This window comes from Nicotiana attenuata, chromosome 7, assembly GCF_001879085.1.
Source record: "Nicotiana attenuata strain UT chromosome 7, NIATTr2, whole genome shotgun sequence".
Lineage (NCBI taxonomy): Eukaryota > Viridiplantae > Streptophyta > Magnoliopsida > Solanales > Solanaceae > Nicotiana > Nicotiana attenuata.
Window position 1 is genome coordinate 55,048,549 of NC_031995.1, and position 17,951 is coordinate 55,066,499.

General features: G+C 39.4%; 1 protein-coding gene across 1 annotated transcript; it reads left to right on the top strand.

Moving 5' to 3' along the window:
- LOC109229128 (coatomer subunit delta-like) lies at window positions 5,396-17,945 on the top strand. The gene is made up of 11 exons (XM_019394460.1): window positions 5,396-5,542; window positions 5,775-5,814; window positions 7,806-8,029; window positions 8,267-8,509; window positions 8,617-8,797; window positions 13,757-14,061; window positions 15,767-15,959; window positions 16,065-16,218; window positions 17,148-17,210; window positions 17,305-17,401; window positions 17,787-17,945. Exons 1-11 carry the CDS (start codon window positions 5,540-5,542, stop codon window positions 17,874-17,876), a joined length of 1,593 nt encoding a protein of 530 aa, XP_019250005.1. The 5' UTR covers window positions 5,396-5,539; the 3' UTR covers window positions 17,877-17,945.

Sequence of the window (17,951 nt, forward strand, 5' to 3'; positions counted from 1 at the left end):
CCGGAGTCGGGAAGATCATGAGCAGCACCTGAGGACAGTGCTTCAGACTTTGAGAGAGAAGAAGTTATATGCTAAGTTCTCGAAATGTGAGTTTTGGTTGGATTCCGTGGCATTCTTGGGTCACGTGGTTTCTAGTGAGGGGATAAAGGTGGATCCGAAGAAAGTAGAAGCAGTGCAGAGTTGGCCCAGACCATCCTCAGCTACAGAGATCCGCAGTTTTCTTGGCTTGGCGGGTTACTACCGTCGTTTTGTGGAGGGGTTTTCATCGATTGCAGCCCCTATGACGAGGCTGACCCAGAAGGGTGTTCCGTTCCAGTGGACGGAAGAGTGTGAGGCGAGCTTTCAGAAGCTCAAGACAGCTTTGACTACAGCCCCAGTTTTGATATTGCCTACAGGTTCGGGGTCTTATACTGTCTATTGTGATACCTCGAGGATTGGCCTTGGAGCGGTATTGATGCAGGACGGTAGGGTGATTGCCTACGTGTCCAGACAGTTGAAGGTACATGAGAAGAATTATCTTGTCCATGACCTTGAGTTAGCTGCCATTATTCACGCCTTGAAGATCTAGCGTCATTATATGTACGGTGTTCCTTGTGAGATTTATACTGATCACCGGAGTTTGCAGCATCTGTTTAAGCAGAAGGATCTTAATTGCACCAGAGGAGGTGGTTAGAGCTGCTGAAGGACTATGATATCACTATTTTGTATCACCCAGGCAAGGCCAATATGGTGGCCGATGCTCTGAGTCGCCGGGCAGAGAGTTAGGGGAGTTTGGCTTATTTACCAGCAGCGGAGAGGCCCATAGCGATGGATGTTCAGGCCTTAGTGAGTCAGTTTGTGAGATTGGATCTTTCGGAGCCCAGTCGGGTTCTAGCTTGTGTGGTTTCTTGGTCTTCCTTATTTGATCGTATCAGGGAGCGTCAGTATGATGACCCTCATTTTCTTGTCCTCAAGGACAAGGTTCAGCATGGTGATGCCAGAGATGTGACTATTGGTGATGACGGGGTATTGAAGATGCATGGTCGGATTTGTGTACCCAATGTTGATGGGCTTCGGGAGTTGATACTAGAGGAGGCCCATAGTTCGCGGTATCCATTCATCCAGGTGCCGCGAAGATGTATCAGGATTTGAGACAACACTATTGGTGGAGGCGGATGAAGAAAGATATAGTTGGATTTGTAGCTCGGTGCCTCAACTGCCAACAGGTGAAGTATGAGCACTAGAGACCGGATGGGTTGCTTCAGAAGATAGAGATTCCGGAGTGGAAGTGGGAGCGGATCACCAGGGACTTTGTAGTTGGGCTTCCATGGACTTTGAGAAGGTTCGATGCTATTTGGATGATTGTGGATCGGCTGACCAAGTCCGCGCACTTCATTCCTGTGTGTACTACTTATTCTTCAGAGCGGTTGGCGGAGATTTATATCCGGGAGATTATTCGTCTGCATGGTATTCCAGTTTCTATCATTTCAGATAGAGGTACTCAGTTCACATCACGGTTCTGGAGGGCCGTTCAGCATGAGTTGGGTAATCGGGTGGAATTGAGTACATCATTTCACCCTCAGACGGACGGACAGTCCGAGCGTACTATTTAGATTCTTGAGGATATGCTCCATGCGTGTGTGATTGAGTTTGGAGGGTCTTGGGATCAGTTCTTGCCATTGGCGGAGTTTGCATACAACAAGAGTTATCAGTCCAGCATTCAGATGGCACCATATGAGGCTTTATATGGTAGGCGGTGTAGATCCCCGGTGGGTTGGTTTGAGCCGGGTGAGGTTGGATTATTGGGCACGGACTTGGTTCAGGATGCTTTGGAGAAGGTTAAGGTGATTCAGGATAGACTCCGTACAGCCCAGTCCAGACAGAAGAGTTACGCGAACCGGAAGGTTCGTGATGTTTCCTATATGGTTGGAAAGCGGGTTCTGCTTCGGGTATCGCCTATGAAGGGCGTTATGAGATTTGGGAAGAAATAGAAGTTGAGTCCGAGGTTTATTGGTCCTTTTGAGATATTGCAGCGTATTGGGGAGGTTGCTTATGAGCTTGCCTTACCTCCCAGCTTGGCAGGAGTTCATCAGGTATTTCATGTTTCGATGCTCCGGAGGTATCACGGCGATCCGTCGCACGTGTTGGATTTCAGTTCAATCCAGTTGGACAAGGATCTATGTTATGTTGAGGAGCCAGTGGCAATATTGGACAGGCAGGTTAGAAAGCCGAGGTCAAAGAACATTGCATCAGTGAAGGTTCAGTGGCGGGGTCAGCCGGTCGAGGAGGCGACCTGGGAGACCGAGCTGGATATGCGCAGCCGTTACCCTCATCTTTTCACTACTTCAGGTATGTCTCTATGCTCGTTCGAGGACGAAAGAATATTTAAGTGTGGGAGGATGTAACGACCCGGCCGGTCGTTTTAAGAATTAATGCCCCGATCCCTTATTAACTGTTTTCCCCGTATTTATTTCTGCTATTTTGATTTGCCGGGATATTTGATTTTGAGTTTCGGAGAGTTTTAGGGCACTTAGTCCCTAAATGAGAGCTTAAGTTTTAGAAATTTGACCATAGTCAGAACATTGTGAAGACGGCCTCGAAATGGAATTCCGATGGTTCTGTTAACTCCGCTGGCTGATTTCGGGTTTAGGAGCGTGTTCGGATTTTGTCTTGGAGGTCCGTAGATAATTCAGGCTTGAAATGCCGAAAGTTGAATTTTTGAAGTTTCCGGTTCGATAGTGAGATTTTGACCCAAGGGTCGGAATGGGATTCCGGGAGTTGGAGTAGCTCGTTAGTGTTGAATGTGACGTGTGTGCAAAATTTCAAGTCATTCGGACGAGGTTTGATAGACTTTTTGATTGAAAGTGTATTTTGAGAGTTTTTGAAGTTCTTAGGCTTGGATCCGATGCTAAATTGGTGTTTTGATGTTGTTTTGAGCGTTCCGAAGGTTGGAAGAAGTTTGAATGATGTTATGGGATATGTTGGTAGGTTTGGTTGAGGTCCCGGGGGCCTCGGGTGTATTTCGGATGCTCAAACGGGCACTTTTGGTCTTTGGGAGATTGCTGGTTTTCTCGTGTTTTAGCAGCAGTGGTTTGTTCATTGCGATCGCGTGAGTTCATCCGGGATCGCGTAGGGTAAGTTGAGGCCAGGAGGATTTAGTGAATTGCGACCGCGAAGGTAGGAGTGCGATCGCGTAGTGTGAGCAGTCTTGGTCACTGCGTTCGCGTGGAGACCTTTGCGTTCGCGTAGAAGGACTTGGAGTAGCAGTGAGGTGATGGAATTTGCTCTATGCGATCGCATAGAGCTGGTCGTGATCGCATTGTTGTGCGGAATCGTCTTATGCGATTGCATAGGTATTTCTGCGACCGCATAGGGTTAATATCCGGGCAGTATTTAAATAACCAATCCGCGACCCTTCTTCATTTTCCACCATTTTTTAACGGGGTTGAAGCTTTTGAGGGGGATTTTTGAGGAAACCAAAGGGGAATCACTTGGAGGTAATATTCTTGACTTCATAACTCGTTTATATATGATTAAAGGTCTAATTAGTGGTGAAAAGTTAGAGAAAAATTAGTGCAAAATGGGTAATTAGGGCTTGAGATTAAGAGACCTTAAAATGGCTATTTGAGGGGCCAATTGAACTCCGATTTCAGTGTTCTTGATATGTATAGACTCGTGAGAGTATGAGAATTCTGAAAATATAAATTTTACCCCATTCCGAGACATGGGCCCGAGGGGCGTTTTGGTCATTTTACCTAATTTTGCGTATTAGCTTAGAATTTGTTTGTAGAATCAGTTATTTGAAGTGTTATTTACATTATGCAATTGAATTGAATAGATTTGGGCCATTTAGAATCAAGTACTCGTGGCAAGAACGTGGTTTCAGATTGATTTTGAGCCGGTTCGAGGTAAGTGGCTTGCCTAACCTTGTGTGGGGGAAACTCCCCTTAGGATTTTTATTATTGATATTTGAAATGCCTTGTACGTGAGGTGACAAGTGCGTACTTGTGCTAATTGTTAAAAATCCGGTTTTCTTTAAGTAATTTTAATTGTGTTTCTTTTTCCTGTTTATACTACTTGCAATTTAAGCCTGTTGTTAGCTTAGGGAAGCATGTCTAATTGACTTAATTGCTTTACTTGCCCAAACTGCATTATTTGGGTTATGTGCAACATGCTAGGCTAGAAGTACCTGTTTTACCTTAGTATGGAATTTGAATTGAATTGTGTATTTCTTCGTGTTGTTGCTGTGTGTTTACTTTGGGACTACCGGACGGTATCCCGGTAGATTCCCCTGCATATTTACTTTGGGACTACGGATTTGTATTCCGGTAGATCCCCCTGCACATTTACTTTGGAACTACGGGACTGCACCTGGTAGATTCCTCCTGTACTAGATATTTACATTTGGGACTACGGATCAGATTTCCGGTAGATCCCCGCGCATTATGAATTGGACTACGGGACTGCACCCGGGAGATCCACCGGATATTTATATTGGGGACTACAGGACGATATCCTGGGAGATCCCCGGTTGTTATCTCTGTGTTGAGTTGTACTCCTTTCCGTGATTATTTTGTCTCTGTTATAGTTGCTGTTGTTCTTTCTATCCTATGTTATTTCTTACTGTTGCACTTAATTATACTGTCTTATTCTACACTGTTATACCTTAGATTTCATTTAATTTCCGTAGGGCCCTAACTTTTCTCGTCACTACCCGACCGAGGGTAGGCTAGGCAATTACTGAGTACCCTTGTGGTGTACTCATGCCCTTTCTGCGCTTGTTTTTCATGTGCAGATTCAGGTACTTCCACTTAGTCTTATTATCCTTGAGGCGAGGCGCTTCTGTAGAGACTTCGAGGTATATCTGCCGCGTCCGCAGACCGAGGAGTCCCTTTCTATCTTTCTGTAATAGTATAGCCCTTCAGTATTTTCCTTTTGTTAGACATTTCTGGAGTTAGAGCTTCTTATGTATCTCTTAGCTTGTGATTCATGGAGTTACGGATTTTGGGAAGTGTTAGGTTGAGATTCTTGTACTATTATATGCCACGCGGCATCTTAAACACTATTTCATTTTGTTATTTCGGTGTTATATTATTTTCTTTCCGCAAATTATTTCTTTTTCCGCATTTGTTAGGTTTACCTAGTCGTAGAGACTAGGTGCGTCACGATAGTTCACGGAGGGCGAGCTGGGGTCGTGACAAAAAGCCCCAAATTTTTTTCTAGTTATAATTATTTATATTAGTAAGATTGTTATAAGTTAACAAAGTATTAATATTTTGTTTCATTACACTATAGATTCTAGATATAATATTTGAATAATTTAACTCAAAATTTTAGAATATTAGACAATGTTATATTATGGAATACTTTAAAAAAAAAAAAAAAAAAACTTATTTATCACATTACTAATACCAGTTTTCCCTTTAGTCCTCCGATTTGGTGAGGCGAATAAATTGGAGTAGTTTTTATGACTTATTCTTACCAGAAGGAATTTGTGTTTAAATTCCAGGTGATACACGATCTACTATTGATTAAGGTCTGAAACAGAAGATCTGCGAAGATGGTAATATTCACTGGCTTATCTTTCCAATGAATTTTTCCGACTGACAACTTCTTTTTCCCATGTGATTTTGGTTGTTGATGAGCTTATAACTAAATATCTTTAAAGATTAATCTTTTGCTGAACATTTTAGATCTCTTTAGAAATCAGGAATTTTCTAGGGAAAATATGGAGTTTGTTGATTTTGAAAAAGAATCGTTGTGATAATAATTGCAAACTGTTCTATGTGCTGCAGGTTGTTCTAGCTGCGTCCATTATTTCTAAGTCAGGCAAAGGTACTATCTTTACTATATCTGTTTCTGGAATCTCTAGTTTCTTCAGTCGAATAATTTTTGTGGTGCAATTCTACACAAATTTGGCATCTGCCAATTAATTGATTTGTTCTTTTGACAAAACTTTGAGAATAAACTAGTAAGATCTATTATTCTGCATTCTGATTTGCAAAACTATGTGACTCGTTCCTTTTCTGAAGTTTACAGACTGAACGTTATAGAAGGGCCTTAGAAAAGCACTTAACTAAGAAAAGCATTTGATAGTATAAGTTAGTTTAATTATTATGGTGGAGAAATGTAAAAATTGCAATTAATGGAGAAAAAGAAAATTCCATAGGTATAACTGGAGGCACAAGAGTAGATGATCTCTAATTCATGTGTGATTGAAAATGGAAGATGCCAACTTGGCACAAGAGTAGATAATTTCTGATTCATGTGTGATTGAATATCAAGATGCCAACCCCGCATAAAGACAGAAGGCATAGAGCAACATGAATAAAGTAGTTTAAAGTAATTTGCAAAGGGCTAGGGCTATCTACTGTTAATCATCATCGACTGATGTTGCAATATATAAAGAATGTACTTTACTGGTTTGACTTGTGAACATTTGGAGATCTTTACTCAGTTCTTTTCTTGTTTCATAGCTGACAACATATCCTCAAACGAAGTATTTTTGTTTGCAAATAGATCCCCTTTTTCATTGAAAGAAGAGATTAGGCATGCTAATACTGCATGGATACATCTGGTCATATGTTGCTTACCCATTATGACATTTGTTTTGGTCAGAATGAGAGAACAAAATTCTAATACCCTTAGGGATGCTAAGTGATACAATAAAGCGCTAGAAACTGTGGCACATTCTAGGTGTTTATGTAATATGGAAATATCTTTTTATCCTTACATTTATATTTAGGTGAGCTAATGTCTCTGAGCAATTCTTAAGCAAAACAGAAAAGATTTAACATGTTAGCCAAAAATATACATTTTGGTTTGGGAGAAACGTGGAGAGGAATGGTAGAGATAAGCGCAACTAAGACTATGAGATGGTAGATAAAAGGGTAAATCGGTGGGTGGAGGAAAGTAGTAGTATAGGGAAGAGAGTAAAAGAAGTCTTACTATATATGTGAGGAAGTTATAAGATTATTATTTGAGAGAAAATGACAGGCTTCACATTTTAGCTGTCCATACCTACTTGATTCTCTTTTATTATTTATGAGTAATAGATGCGACAAAGTATAAGGAATTAATATCTTTTGGAAAAGGGTAAAAAGGAATGTAAAGTTTATGCAAAGGAAAGGACTAAATCACGGAACACATACTCAAAGGAGAGAAAAGGTAAATGACACATAAATTTGTAACCATCTACCTGTAAAATGAGAAACTTTTGGATAGACAGAAAAAAATATTTGTTTTTCATATCTATTATGTAAAGAGGCTAGTGGTATAAAGGGACAACCAGGTGCACAAAGCATCCCGCGTTCATGCAGTGTCTGGGATATATTACACCCCAAGGGGTGTAATATAGACAGCCTACCTTGACACAAGCATCAATGGTTGATTCAATGACGCTAGTGGTATAATGATGAAAAAAGGGGGAGGGAGAAATATATTGGAACTATTATGGTGTCTACTGCCACTATTTGGTTTTCACACATACCTCTGTTTCCATCTTCTAGTTCTGTACTTGTTTTAGCTTGCAATGGTTTCTATTATTGACATTTGAAAGAAAAGAGTTTCTGATTCCTCTGATAATTCCCTCTTGTAGTGGGTCAATTGGCCTTTGATGCTTTCTGGTAAATAGTTCTACAGATTTTTTGCTCTTGCATAGAAAAAAAAAGAAAAAGAACAGAAGAAGCTTCTTTTATTTGATCGTGGTGGGATGTTTATTCAATCAGTTCTTGCATCTGGGATGCTCAATATTCTTCTTCTCTAGTTATAATTGGATACATTTGCCACAAACCACCACTGACTGAATCATTTCACCTCTTCTGCAGCACTTGTCTCGAGGCAGTTTGTTGATATGTCTCGTATAAGAATTGAAGGGTATCTTGCAGCCTTCCCCAAATTGGTTGGAACAGGAAAGCAACATACCTATGTGGAGACTGAAAACGTGCGTTATGTTTATCAGCCAATTGAATCTCTGTACTTGCTGCTCGTGACAAACAAACAGAGCAACATTCTTGAAGATTTGGAGACACTGAGGCTGCTGTCTAAACTTGTATCCTTTCTGTTTTTCTGATACATATTTACGATTCATTTCTTATGAGCTCTAGGTTATTCTGCCCAACTCTGTTCATTGAGTTTTGATGCTTTTCATAAGAAATGCTTGTCCTCATCTAAGTTCAAATTTTCATCAAGCTGTAAATATATCTCCCATAGCTTTTTTATGCCTGTTGCTTTCTAAGATTATTTGTCACATGGAAAGGGTTTGGGTTGATTCCTTGACTGTTATTAGGTGCCTGAATACTGTCATTGCTTAGATGAGGAGGGAGTCTCACAGACAGCTTTTGAGCTTATTTTTGCATTTGATGAAGTAATCTCTCTTGGGCACAAGGAAAATGTTACCGTGGCACAAGTCAAGCAGTATGGTGAAATGGAGAGCCATGAAGAGAAATTGCATAAGTTAGTCTTACAGAGCAAGATTAACGAAACTAAGGATGTCATGAAGCGTAAAGCCAGTGAGATTGATAAAAGCAAGGTAGTTCAGGACGCCAGTGCTACCTGTGCCGTCACTTTTAACCTTTCTTTTATCTTGGATCCTTTGAGTTCTATTAGAAGAATCAACATGTGGAAACTGCTTTGCAGATTGAGAAGAATAGGGGTGAGAAAGGAGGTTTCATGTCTCTGCAATCTATGGGTTCTGGAAGAATTGACACTGGCTTCGGCAGCGATACAAACTTATCTAGCTTAGGAGGTGGTGGTTTTGGCAGTGGTTCTGGACTTGGACCAAGCACCGATTTGGATTCATTTTCCACCAAATCCAAGGGTTTGTATTTGTTGTACCTAATCAATGTGCTATGTGTCTTTAGTTCAAACACACCTTGTCGAGGCAGTGCATCATTGAGTTTTGCATATTTTTCCCGCATGGCTTCTTATATTCTTGAGCATAGGATGTGGAACTCTTTCATTTCTAATTAGTATTACATGTCTGTATATTGGGAGGAAAGCAGTAGAATTATATTGGTGAGGAAAACATAAGGCACCAATGTGATGAATGCACAGGAAGTCTATAGGGAATACTAATTGAAGGAAAATAAATGCTTCGTTAAGATGATTGGGAGGAATCAAATTTGCATAAGTTTACTGCCTAAGTGTACTTTCAATATGTGGAAGGTTCATTGTAGATTTTGAGAAGAAGGAAAGGCTTCTTATATTTCTGTGTGTGTTTACATCCCCTGAGCAAGGGAATTTATACAAAGCTCCTAATGCTATTAAGGAAATAAAATCAATCTATACAATCAATCCAGCAATCAAATAAAATCAAATAAAATCAGATTTCCATCAAATCTCCTGAAATCATGCTAATCAGCACTCCTAAATTAAATCTCCTTGAATCATGCTAATCAACACTCCCCCTCAAGTTGGTGCAAAGATGTCGCACATGCGCAACTTGCAACTCAAAATATGGAAAGTTCGCTTGTTGAGACCTTTGGTAAACACATCAACTAGCTGTTTTTCCGATGGCACATGAAACAAACTCAAGACACCAGTTGTAACTTTTTCTTTGATGAAGTGTCGATCAATTTCCACATGATTTTTTCGGTCATGCTGGACTGGATTATGAGCTATACTGATGGCAGCCTTATTGTCACAGTACAAGGAAAGTTTTCTTTTTTCAAATAGTCTCAATTCCTGTAGTAGCTTTTGTAGCTAAGGCAGTTCGCAAACATCCTGGACCATAGCCCTATATTCTGCTTCCGCACTTGATCTAGCAACTACACTTTGCTTCTTGCTTCTCCAAGCAACCAAGTTTCCTCCTACGAGCGTACAATAACCGTAAGTTGATCTTTTGTCATCTAGAGATCCAACCCAACCCGCTTCTGTAAAGGCTTCTATTTGGAGGTGGTCATGTTTGGAGAAAAGTAGACCTTTCCCCGGAGCAAACTTCAGGTACCGCAAAATGTGAAAGACAGTTTGCATGTGAGGATCTCGGAGATCATGTTCATGACTCACCAGGCTAACTGAATAGGCTATGTCTGGTTTAGTGTGGGAGAGATAAAAGAGTTCCAGCCAACCTCTGATCTCTCTCCTTATCAACTGACTCTCTAACTCCGCTTTGTAACTTGTGATTGCTTTCAAGAGATCTAGAATATACTTCCTTTGAGAAATAAAGATTCCTCTTTTGGATCTAGAAACCTCAATTCCCAAGAAGTACTGCAATTTTGCTAGATCCTTGATCTCAAATTCATGTGCCAACAACTTCTTCAATCGGGCCATCTCCTTTTTGTGATCTCCCGTCATTACTATGTTATCAACATAAATAATGAGAAGAGTGAGTTTACCCGTTTGATGTCTTATGAAGAGGGTGTGATCAACATTGCTTTGTTGGTAACTGAAGGAGATCATTGCTTTGATGAATCTGTCAAACCAAGCTCTAGGGAATTGCTTCAGTCTATACAAGGCTGTCTTCAATCTGCATGCCTTTCCTTGACTCTGTGCATTATCAAATCCAGGAGGAATCTCTATATACACTTCTTCTTCTAAGTCCCCAGGAAGAAATGCATTCTTCACATCAAACTGTTGCAAGTCCCAATCAAGATTAGCTGCACAAGACAAAAGAATTCTAATAGTGTTCATCTAAGCAACATAAGCAATTGTCTCTTGATAATCCATGCAATAAGTCTTACCGAACCCCTTAGCCACCAATCTTGCTTTGAATCATTCAATTGAGCCATCAACTTTGTGCTTCACAGTGAAGTCCCATTTGCAGCCAACCAACTTCTTGTCTGGTGGTGAAGTGACAAGTTCCCAAGTCTCTTTTTTTGACTAGGCCTTCATTTCTTCAATCATAGCTAGCTTCCATTTAGGATCTACAAAAGCTTCCCTCCAATTCTGGGGAATAGACACAGAAGAAATGGACAAGCCAAAGGCTTTGTAGGAGGGAGACAAAATTAGATAAAGGGTGTTTGGTGGTGCAAGATCTGACTCCTTTTCTGTGAGCAATAGGCACATTAGGAAATGTAAATAACTCACTAGTAGAAGAAGGTTCTAACTTCGGTAGATTGCATGATGGTTTCTTCTGCTTTATTTCTCCTTAAGTAAGTTTCCAAATCAAGCCTATCCAAACGCCCTATAGTCTCCCCCTGAATTCTTTCTCCAATTTCACTTTCCCCTGTGACTGTCATTAAGAGGTCCAGTAATGGAACTAGGTAGAATTACCTCTTCCTCCTTACTACTCTCGCCCTGAAGAGGTGATGAGGTAATACTGAAATAAGGCTTAGATTCTCGAAAGGTAGCATCCATGCTAACAAAAGATCTCCGAGAAGGAAGATGATAACATTTATAACCTTTATGTGTCGGAGAATACCCAATAAAAACACACTTTATAGCTCTAGGATCAAGTTTCCCAGAATTTCTGGTGTGGATAAAGCAAACACACCCAAGCACCTTTCGAGAAACAATATATTCATTCTTATCATTTAAAGCTTCCAGAGGACTTCGAAATTTTTGAGGGGTTTAAGTGGCATTCTGTTGATAAGATAGGCAGCCGCTCGAATAACATCCCCCGAGTAAGGTTTTGGTAGATGCATGGTGAACATAAGAGATCTTGTCTTCTAACATGGCGACCCCATTTTGTGCACTAGTCTAAGGACAAGTAGTCTGATGGACTATCTCATTGGACTCCAAATAAGCACCAAATCTTTTATCCATGTATTCGCTGCCATTGTCAGTTCTAAGATTTTTATTTTGGCATCAAACTGAGTACAAATCATCTTATGAAATGACTGAAAACAAGAGAAAATGTCACTTTTGGCTTTTAACAAATATACCCAAGTCATCCTAGTGCAACAATCAATGGAAGTAACAAACCATCGACTACCAGAAAAGAAATAGTTAGAGTTGGACCCCATATATTAGAATGAATAGTCATAAACGGAGTTGTGCTTCTATTATCACTCACAGGATGAGAGTTTCTAGTATGCTTGGTATATTCACACGCATCACAGAACAAAGATTCAAATCGAGTCCTTGAAAACAAATCAGGATATAACTTCTTCAAAACAAAGAATGATGGGTGTCCTAATCGTCTATGCCGCTGTATTATTTCTTGGTTGACATCCTTACTTTCCCCAAAAAAGGCTTGACCAGAGTTTTGAATTCCATCTAATATATATAAGTCATCATGCAATCTACCATCGGCAATCCTTTTCCCTTTATGAAGATCCTGAAAAATACAATGATTGGGATAGAACTCGATTTTACAGTTTAGAGCTTTGGTGATGGCACTAACAGATAATAGGTTGACAGGGAACTCAGGGAAGCACATATGATAGTTTAATATTAGGACTTGTTTCAGAGATAGATGTTTAAGAACCATTGGCTATTATAACATTATCTCCTTTGGGGTACGGAGAATAGTTTTGAATGCCTTTAGAAGAGCCTGTCATGTGTTATTTGTACCAGAATCAACAATCCAAGAATTAAGGTGAGCAGCAAAGCAGTACGTGATTGCACATGATTGGATGTGGCAACATTAGCGGAATCAAATTTGGCTAGGAGGCGATGGAGAAGCTGAATTTCATCCGAAGATAAGATTTCTCCAGAAACCATCTCCTTGAATGTCTCAGAAGGAAATCTGAAAAAAATTGCTCAAATTTAATCTGCCTCGCTAGAAACCAAATCTGTCTCGAGCGAACCTTAGCTCCGGTGAATGGAAAAAACAAAACTGGTAGGGATAGGCTCGGAATGTTCCAGCGAGCCTAATAGCAAAAGAAAATTCAAAAAACAAAACTGACCAGAAGGAGTTTGTGTTGCGGACAACCACCAAGAGAGAGACAACTCAGAACGCTAGTGCTGCGAGAGAGATAACTCACCTTTAACAAAAACTTGCAAGTCCTTTATTATTCTAATTTTGCTCCATCTGTACATCCAAGACATTTGTCATGCATAATATCCTAAACATTCCTGCGACAGTTGCATAAGTTTCATCTGAATCAAGAACAGCAATCTGTAAATTCCTATTTGACCTATATAAATTCAATCAATGGAAGTTCTTAATGTACACATTCTGCCTTATGTACTATGTGCAACCTGATATTTTACAATTCTTTGGACCAGCGAGTTTAAGCTGGCTGCAATGTTTTATGTCTAATTTCCCCTTGAACTTTGTCGTCAGCTGGTTGTGGGGTACTGTCTATTTAGCACTGTTTTTGTCTTGCATGAGTTATGCTGAAAATTTACTCTACTATTTTCTTAATTACTTTGATTTTCTTCTATTAGATATACATAAAGTATGCAAAAAGCTTGTAAGATGAGGAAACGAGGCTGGAGGAAACATGACATTGTTGTGTTTCTTCCTCTTTTTAAACCCCCCCCTACCCCCCCCCCCCCCCCCAAAACCCCTAAAAAAACGAAAAACAACACACACACACACACATAAAGACAACCCAAAAAAAAAAAAATTGGCAATGATATCATACAGCTTTGTGTTTACTCTTTACCCAATACTTTTGTTTTTGGGAGGTCAGCTCTACTTGAGACATGCCCCTAAAATCCTCATCATATGTGCATAATTCAAATCCTGGAATCAGTTGGTGGGCCCAAAAAATTTGTGTATCTACATTTGTATTACTTCTCTCATGGTTCTTAAGCAGTTTTTCTTTTCTATCCTATAAATAAACATGTCATTTTACTTATGGAAAAAGCACATACTTTTTGGAGAAACATCGAGTAGGTGGCTGAAAACCAATTTGGAATAATTAGCTCATCACATTTATGTGATCAGGTCGTCCAGCTGCATCTGCTACAGCTCCCCCGAAAGGTCTTGGTATGCAGCTAGGTAAAACACAAAGGGCCAACCAATTTTTGGAATCCCTGAAAGCTGAGGGTGAGGTCATTGTCGAAGATGTCAGACCAAGCATTGGTCAGTCCAAGCCAGCTGCTCCACCACCAACTGATCCAGTCACACTGACTGTTGAAGAGAAGATTAATGTAACATTAAAGCGTGATGGCAGTATCGGCAACTTTGATGTGCAGGGTACCTTGTCTCTCCAAATTCTGAACCAAGAAGATGGACATATCCAAGTTCAGGTACTCTCTCTCTCTGAGCATGTGTAAGCATCCCTTTAAGTTTGATTCTTTTTCCCCCATCTGTGGATCTTCTTTAAAGGCCGCGCATCCTCTTGAAGGCAATGGCACCTATTCAGCAATGGATGTGGCACACACTAGGCACCATTAGTCACATTTCCACTAGTCTTCATTAGATCCAAACAAAGAGGAAGTTAAAAATTCTTGAATTGCTGGATATTGGCACCTGGCAAGCACGATCAGGCTATGGCAATATCTAGTGCTCCTTCTGTTTCAATTTAAATGACACACTTTTCTTATTAGTCCGTTCCAAAAAGAATGACATATTTTTATATTTGGAAATAATTTAACTTTAAACTTTTCATATTATCCATTTTGCCCTTAATGATAAGTTTTTACAGCCACAAAAATGTCATGGCCCCACAAAACTTTTGCCCCTTAAGCTTTTAGGACCACACGCTTCAAAAGTCTTTTTTTTTCTTAAACTTTGTACCAAGTCAAACTACATCGTCTAAATTGAAACGGAGGGAGTAACGCAGTTATGTTAACTTCTTCTGATGTACTGGAAGGAAGTTTAATGTAATATAAGTTTATGAGAAAGTATTACCTATTGCTTCTTCTTGATCTGTCTATGAAACTGCATACTTCCAAAAAAAAAAGTTTATGAGAAAGTATTTCTTTCAAAGAATTGTGTGTCAAATAACAGTTGTATTGAAGGATATAATGAAATTGATGTAGATGCATTCTGCTGAGTTCTATTGTGGACTGTATAGTGTTTTATAGAAGTAATGAATTGTTACATATATTCCTGATGCCCTGTAATCATATAAAGTGTATTGATGTTATGTTATTTACATCTTACTGTGCCCTAATATATTGTGTTCTGTTCTTTTGTAAAATACTTTGTCCATGAGTTCCTTCGATTTGTATCCTCATTCCCTGGTCAGTACCTTGGTTTTTATAGTTTGTAAATAGAACTTCTGTAGAAGGCAGGTACTTAAGTTATCTATTAAGTTTCTACTTGAATCAAGTGAACACAGAATATAGTTACAGGCCGTCATGGTTTTGGATCGGATTGTTATTTTGATTGGTCTAGATGCAATTCATGATTCCTGACCACACACTTGTCTGCCTTTTCTTTCTCATATATTTCATCGGGAGCATTAACGCTGATGATAAAAGTCCTTTGCGTACCAAGTATGTGTCATTTGTGTATCTCATTTGCATCCTAATTCTCTCTGGTTTTCTTTCCATTGTCATCTTTAGACAGCTTCTGTATATTTTACAGGTAGAATGTATAGTGTCAACATTAGATTTTGTCTGCCCCTTCCATTTTTATCTCTTTGGGAAAAGTATGTTCCTTCTGAAGCTAAACAACGGTTCTCATATTTCTGAATCGTTTGCATCATACATGTAACTAAGAAGCAATTGGAGGGTGTAAAGCCAAGTGAAGTTTGCATGTGCTTCTTTCTTTTGAATGACTTCTTCTTCATTAAGGAGCAGTGGCAATGCCTTTTCTAGGCTTAACACTTGCCAACAAAGATGAAGACTCAACTAGGCCCATATCAATTTGAAATATGTGTTTAAACATGACTCTGTAGCTCCCAGTTTGCAGGCCTATCTGATCTTAGAAGGCAGGGATAATCGTGATGGTATTGCTTGTGGTAACTTACTTAATGTCATTTGTCATCTGATTCTATATGTTCAGGTTGAAACCAGTGGTAATCCAGCCATCCTCTTCAAAACACACCCAAATATCAATAAGGAGTTATTTTCTAATGAAAATATTCTAGGCCTCAAAGATCCTAATAGGCCTTTTCCTGCTAATCAATCTGGTGACGGTGTTAATCTCTTGAAGTGGAGAATGCAAAGTTCAGATGAGTCGATTTTACCTTTAACCAGTAAGCATCGTGCTATTTGGTTGTTCTTGTCTACATCTCTGTTTTTTCATCTTTTACAATTCAATCATGTTTAATCTTTTATAATTAATTTCAACTTTTTCTCAGTTAACTGCTGGCCTTCAGTTTCTGGGAATGAAACCTATGTGAATATTGAGTATGAAACCCCAGCACAGATTGATCTACAGAATGCCGTGATTTCTGTACCTCTCCCGGCTCTCAGGGAGGCCCCACGTATACAGCAGATTGATGGAGAGTGGAGGTGACATTTTAACTTTAAACATTACTCTGCCACTCGGTTATTAAAAGTAGTACCCCTTTTATATCATAGATAAATTCTTGTGGATATTTGGACCAATGCTTGCACAGATCTCATTGTAATAGAGCTTTTAAGGCTGAAATGGTTTTACTTAAAGCTGTAAATATATATCTGAGTGCTTGCAAATTCTGCCTTTTAAGTTAGTTGTATCATACGGTCAAGACAAGGAAGTGGTTTCATGTTTAATTTATTTGTGTGGTGCATACATAGTGTGTCACCTGCTGCTTTCCCCAATTTTAGTTAGGCTGTTTGCCTAGGTTACTGGGATAAGATTTTTGGAGATTGAAAAATTCCCACTTATTGTGGTTCTTTAATGGGAGGGATGGGTGTGATTTGGTTATTCTTGTTCAATTCTGAACTTCAATTCCCTTTTCTTTCCTCGATGAAGAAACGGTATTCTGTATCTATTTTGTTTAACCGTGTATAAACTATCCACTGATGATAGAAAATGCAAATTTTGATGTGAATATTGGTTTTGAGTATCGAATTGTTAAGCTTCATTAGTGAATTTGAGTTGTACAGAGAACTGAAATAGTGAATTTAATTGTAGTTGGTGCACCAGTTGCAGATGTATTTTTCCTTTAGTGAAGTTATGCAGCTAAAGCTGTATTGGAGTGGCATGATTACTTTTACAACAAAATGTGAATGGAAGAATTGTAATATAAACACATATAGTCGAAATTGGCAACCAGACTCTGTAACTGCTATCCATGCTTTGTAGTTTGTATCTAGTGGTGGCAAACCCAAATCCAGTGAATATGACCAAAACTGTATCCAAGTATTGCAATTGATTGAGAGAACTGCTGGGGACTTCTGTTCCTATGATCAAGTGTTCTATATTAAGATCCAATAACATCTCCCATTAATTGCAGGTATGATTCCAGAAATTCTGTTCTCGAGTGGTCTATAGTTCTCATTGACAATTCTAATCGCAGGTTAGCTTATGTCAAAACTTGTATTTGTACTGAAGCATGTGATTGATCTCTAGTAGTTATTTGTAACTTTAATGTGGAAATGGAAATTTTGCAGTGGATCACTGGAATTTGTTGTTCCAGCAGCAGATCCTGATGTCTTCTTCCCAATTTCTGCCCGTTTTACTGCCTCAAGAACATTCAGTGACCTGAAGGTTTGCACCTGTTTCTACACATGATATTGTGACACTCCTTTTTCAGCCATTAGGTTGCTGAATATATGCACTATTTCTGCTTACCTGCTTGGGCTATTTGTCTCTGGATGATTTGATGCTTTACTTATCAATTTTCTTTTATGCTTCTGATTCATGTTCTTTCCTATTTTGATTTCTTTGCGCGTGAGCCTTCTTATGTCTGTTCAAGGATCATTCTTGTGTATTTTCCCAAAGAAATCCTGTGGTTGTGGGTGAAATGTAGTTACAATGTTGAGGGAGTTTACCGTGAATTTATGCAATTGATGTTGCCCAAAGTTATCTCCAATAGGTTGCTAAATATTGTCCATCAGAGTTGGTTGATATGTTGATTCATTGTAATTTTCAGGTTGCCAACATTCTGCCATCGAAAGGTGGGTCTGCTCCCAAGTTTTCTCAAAGAATGCTGCTGGCTACCGAGAATTACCATGTCGTGTAACCATAATGGTGGTATGGACAAATGATGTTTGTTTCCCATATAGGATGTTTTTCTTTGGCGCGAGTGTGTGGAGAA

Coding starts and splice junctions, on each gene's coding strand:
- LOC109229128 (XM_019394460.1), top strand. Junction 15,960..16,064: donor GTCGATTTTACCTTTAACCA/GTAAGCATCGTG, acceptor ACTTTTTCTCAG/TTAACTGCTGGCCTTCAGTT. Junction 16,219..17,147: donor CAGATTGATGGAGAGTGGAG/GTGACATTTTAA, acceptor CATTAATTGCAG/GTATGATTCCAGAAATTCTG.